The sequence below is a fragment of the Drosophila yakuba genome, chromosome 3L, assembly GCF_016746365.2.
Source record: "Drosophila yakuba strain Tai18E2 chromosome 3L, Prin_Dyak_Tai18E2_2.1, whole genome shotgun sequence".
Lineage (NCBI taxonomy): Eukaryota > Metazoa > Arthropoda > Insecta > Diptera > Drosophilidae > Drosophila > Drosophila yakuba.
In genome coordinates this window covers 20,192,803-20,197,083 of record NC_052529.2, presented here as the reverse complement: position 1 = coordinate 20,197,083, position 4,281 = coordinate 20,192,803, and the positions used below count along the sequence as shown (strand labels likewise).

Here is a 4,281-nt window from a genome sequence, read left to right as displayed (position 1 = left end):
GCTGAGATTCCGAGATATCCTTGCAGCTGAACATATGCTCCTACGCTTCTTGTTATTGTGCGCTCCCTAGCTGTTCGAATTTTAAGGACGCCCTCGGAGGTCCTAAAAACGATATCAACTGTACACATGTCGTGAAAAAGGGTAGTCTCCATGCACAAATATGTAAGTTTGGCAGAACTAAACCGAGTTGGATTACCATATTCATATTATATAATTTATCCCAAATACTCTGGTAGAATTTCTAAGGTTTTATTTAACTATTTGGCTTAATATCTTCTAAGGCCTAAAAATAATAAATACTCTGGAAACCAAACTGAACTGAATTTAACTAAACTTAGAAGTGAAAAACCTGTTTATTTTGTATACACGAATCAATATATATTTGCAAATATATAATATTGTATATGCTTATTTACACAGTTATAAATATATAGTTATTTAAAGACATGTATGGGTTTACTATGGTTTAACAAATGCCATGTGTGCATAACGTTTAATACATTTATTTGTACGTTTGCAGAGTAAATATGCTATTTGTGTGTATGCTGTTATTATGTCTGCAATAATACACTGTAAATATATATACCTTGATATTATATTTATAATATAAGGTACATTGCCATAATATATTTCGAAATTTCCTTTATATGTCTCGTTCAACGATGGGTTTTTGGAATGAATAATAATTGAAAAATTTTAATATATAGAGATGCTTTAAGTACACCTTTGCCAGGACTTTAAACCGTATCAGTTTCAAAGGAACAATAAATTAAGAACCTAATAAACCTTTGATTTAACAAATGTTCCAAAATAATTTTAACATTTTTCAAAAGAATTCGACAGGAACCAAATGAAGTAGTTATTTCTATTTACATTGAATTTCTCAGAAATAATAAAACGAAATCACGCCAATCTTATTTTTCTCTGTCCATAACCGATAATGTTTTGTTTTTAAATTAGGATCGGTATTCGGGTCTAAGGTTTGGATACCAATTGGAAGAATTGACTTAGGAATATCCGGACGTCTCGTTTTCACTTTCCTCTACAATGGATTTCTTGTCCTCCGGCTTGCTGCGTCCTGTGAATCTCTCGAAGATGGTATGCTTACTGGACTTTTTTCCACCGGGAGTTGCCTTAAAGGAACCCCACGGAACCTTTCCAGCCTCCGATGTGGTCATCAGGATGGAGTAAGAGGAGCAGACCTCACCCTCTTTGCTGTTGCGGATCCCGTAGAGGAAGTACACCACCATTCCGATGCAAACCCAGACAAAGAACCGCACCCAGGTCACGGCATCCAGATGGACCATCAGCAAGATATTACAAAAGATGCCAAGTGCTGGAACGAAGGGAACCAGGGGCACCTTGAAGATCAGGCCCCGGGTGTTCTGGTTATGGACAGCTATAACGGCCACGCAAGTGCTAGCTGCGAAAATGATGAATCCGTAGATGATCAGGGCCCACCAGGTGCCTGTATAGAGTTGCGTCCACGACACCTTCAGCTCCACACAAATGGCAAAGCTCAGGAAGATGAACAGCATCACGGCCACGGACACCACTGATCCCGGTTCAAAACGTCCTAGTAGGGGTTCCAAGCACCTGAACTGGGCCTTTAGTCTGCCAGCTAGGACTTCCTCTATCATCTCGCTGGTCGGCGAGGATGTATCCATGCTGGACTGGGACGCCTCATCCTCGTCATCATCGTCGTCGTCGTCGGGGCTTCCAGCCACCGCGGGAACCCTAATCGTGGTATGAATTCGCTCCATAGGACGATATCGCAGGATAATCACACTGGCCGAGACGATGGTGTAGGCCAACAAAGTGCCAATGGACATAAATTCCACCAGCTTGGCCAGATCGAAGACCAAGGCGAGGCAGGCACTCATTACCCCGGATACCACTAGATTCAGCAATGGCACCTGGGTAGTGGGGTTAATCTTGCCGAAGCAGCTAAAGAGCAATCCATCCGAGGCCATGGCGTACATGCAGCGTGGTAGGGCGAAAAGGGATCCCAACAGGGTGGTGGTCATTCCACACAGAGCTCCTATGGAGATCAGGTACTTAGCCCAAGAGAGGTTTAATTGCCCAAATGCCTCCGGCAATGACGCAGCCGGATTGATCTCACTGATGGGAATCATGAGGGTCAGGGCGGCACTGACAAGGATGTAACCCACTGTCACCACGAACAATGAGATCACAGTGGCCACGGGTATGGATACCGATGGGTTTTTGGCCTCCTCACCGGAAGTAGCTATGGAATCGAAGCCCACAAAGGCGTAGAAACAGGTGGCTGCACCGGCGATGACACCTCCAATGCCGTAGGGCAGGAATCCTCCCTCGGCCTCGGACCAATTCTTGCCATCCGCATACCAGAATCCCACGCTGATGACCAGAACCATCACGGCTATATTGACGAGGGTTAGTAGACTGTTGAACACCGCCGTGGCCTTCACTCCTCCGGCCAGAGCAGCCGCATAAACAATGCAGACCAGGAAGGCCAAGACATCGGGGTATTGGGCCAATCCGGGCTCATGGATGCCACCCGTGAGCTCCAGCGTTGTGTTCCCAATCCAACCGCCCAGCATTGAGTCCACGTATCCACTCCAGGCCCTGGCCACCGAAGCTGCTCCAAGCATGTGCTCCAGCAGGATATTCCAGCCGATGACGAAGGCCCAGAACTCACCCATCGATATGTACGTGTAGACATAGGCCGATCCCGCCTTGGGCACTCGAGTTCCGAACTCCGCGTAGCACAGGGCGGCCAGCATTGATATAAATCCGGCTAGGATGAAGGATAATATGATCCCGGGTCCGGCCATTTCCTTGGCCACAGTGCCAGTCAGCACGTAGATCCCAGCTCCAACCATATGGCCAATGCCTGGGGCAAATATATGTACATATATATAGTTTATGTATAGAAAGTCTTGTTTTTGGTGGATGACACATACTCAAATTTCTGGTTCTTGTAAAGCAATAATTTAGATGTCGAGGAATAAAGATAAGGGAAATCATGTTTTATTCCTATGTTGGGTGTTTTAAAATCTCTAGAAATCTCTAGAGGGTTTTAGTTCCTTGAGCATCATAGCTCTAGATCAGGGATTTTCTGTACTTTGAAGGCTAATCAAGTGCTTTGTTAAAATTATATTTTTGATAAATAATACAAACTGTTAAGCAATGGGTTTTCTAAAAGTTGTTGAATATTCAGCAAGTCATTTTAAATTAAAAGTGGATTGTCTTTGACCGAATAAAGCGCAGATAGCCCCGCAAAACTTGTTTAAAAATATTTAAATACTTAAATATTTAACGTGTTCAAATAAAAAAAAACATAATATCTACAATGTATCTTCAAGAACGCCCAACTCTGAACTTTAGGATAGCAGATGCTTCGCATGAAAGCATTGAAACTCCAACATATTGTTCCCCAATCGAGTGTGCAACTAAAAAAACAAGCCGGTTACTCATTGATTAACTTGAAGTACCCAAAAGAGCGATGTCGAAGGTGTTGAGGCATCGGTTCAGCGGCGTCTCCATGACGTCAGTGGGCACCGACTTGGTGCGGTTCATCTTGGTGCAAATTCCCGACAATATGTGCCTCAGGATCGCACGTCGTGAGCTCGGCATCCTGGTTGAGTCGCTTGAAACCGCGTGGAAAGGAACTCGCGCCTCGAAGGCCACTTGAAGGATCTAAATTTAGGGATATTTAGCTGTATTCCTCGAAATATTTTATGCGGCACTCGGGACACTTTCACTTGTTGTACACAAACAGCTGTGACTGTATCGATTTTTGCATCAAATTCGAAAGCATCAAATTCAAAAGCTTAGTGGCCACTGGCAGAGTGTTTGCACTCGGCCAGGAGGCAGCTTTCGTCACCGAGCTTTTTTTGAAGTGCGCAAATTATGGACTAAATGATGCCGCAAACAATACTGCACAGTTTTATTTTTCGGATTATCAGGATCGTTTAGTTTTCAATGCGTTGTATAATCTCTAAACTACTACTTAACTCTTTCGTTGATCCGTAAAAACATATATATATATTTTTTGTTTGATTATTTTATTTGCGCCGTAATCGTTCAGTGCCTTCTGAACAGAACCAGACGAGGAAGATGTCTTGGATGGCATAGGTCCATTTAGGATTTATTATCGCCTTGATGAGTATAACTTTTGTTGAGAGCTGAAGTTTTCTTGACCGCAGGAGTCAGTCCAGCTTTTTAGCATTTGAAGCTTTGTTTTAAATTCTGTGATAAATAATTCTGTCCAAATAAGATTTCGTACCCTGGCCGGCA

The 4,281-nt window shown here is 43.4% G+C and overlaps 1 protein-coding gene across 1 annotated transcript; it reads right to left on the bottom strand.

The window, feature by feature from the left end:
* Positions 1-227: 227 nt before the first annotated feature.
* Positions 228-3,780, bottom strand: LOC6534791 (cationic amino acid transporter 4). The gene is made up of 2 exons (XM_002095427.4): positions 3,477-3,780; positions 228-2,875 (listed from the first exon to the last, which is right to left on the bottom strand). Exons 1-2 carry the CDS (start codon positions 3,616-3,618, stop codon positions 1,008-1,010), a joined length of 2,010 nt encoding a protein of 669 aa, XP_002095463.1. The 5' UTR covers positions 3,619-3,780; the 3' UTR covers positions 228-1,007.
* Between the last annotated feature and the right edge of the window lie 501 nt (positions 3,781-4,281).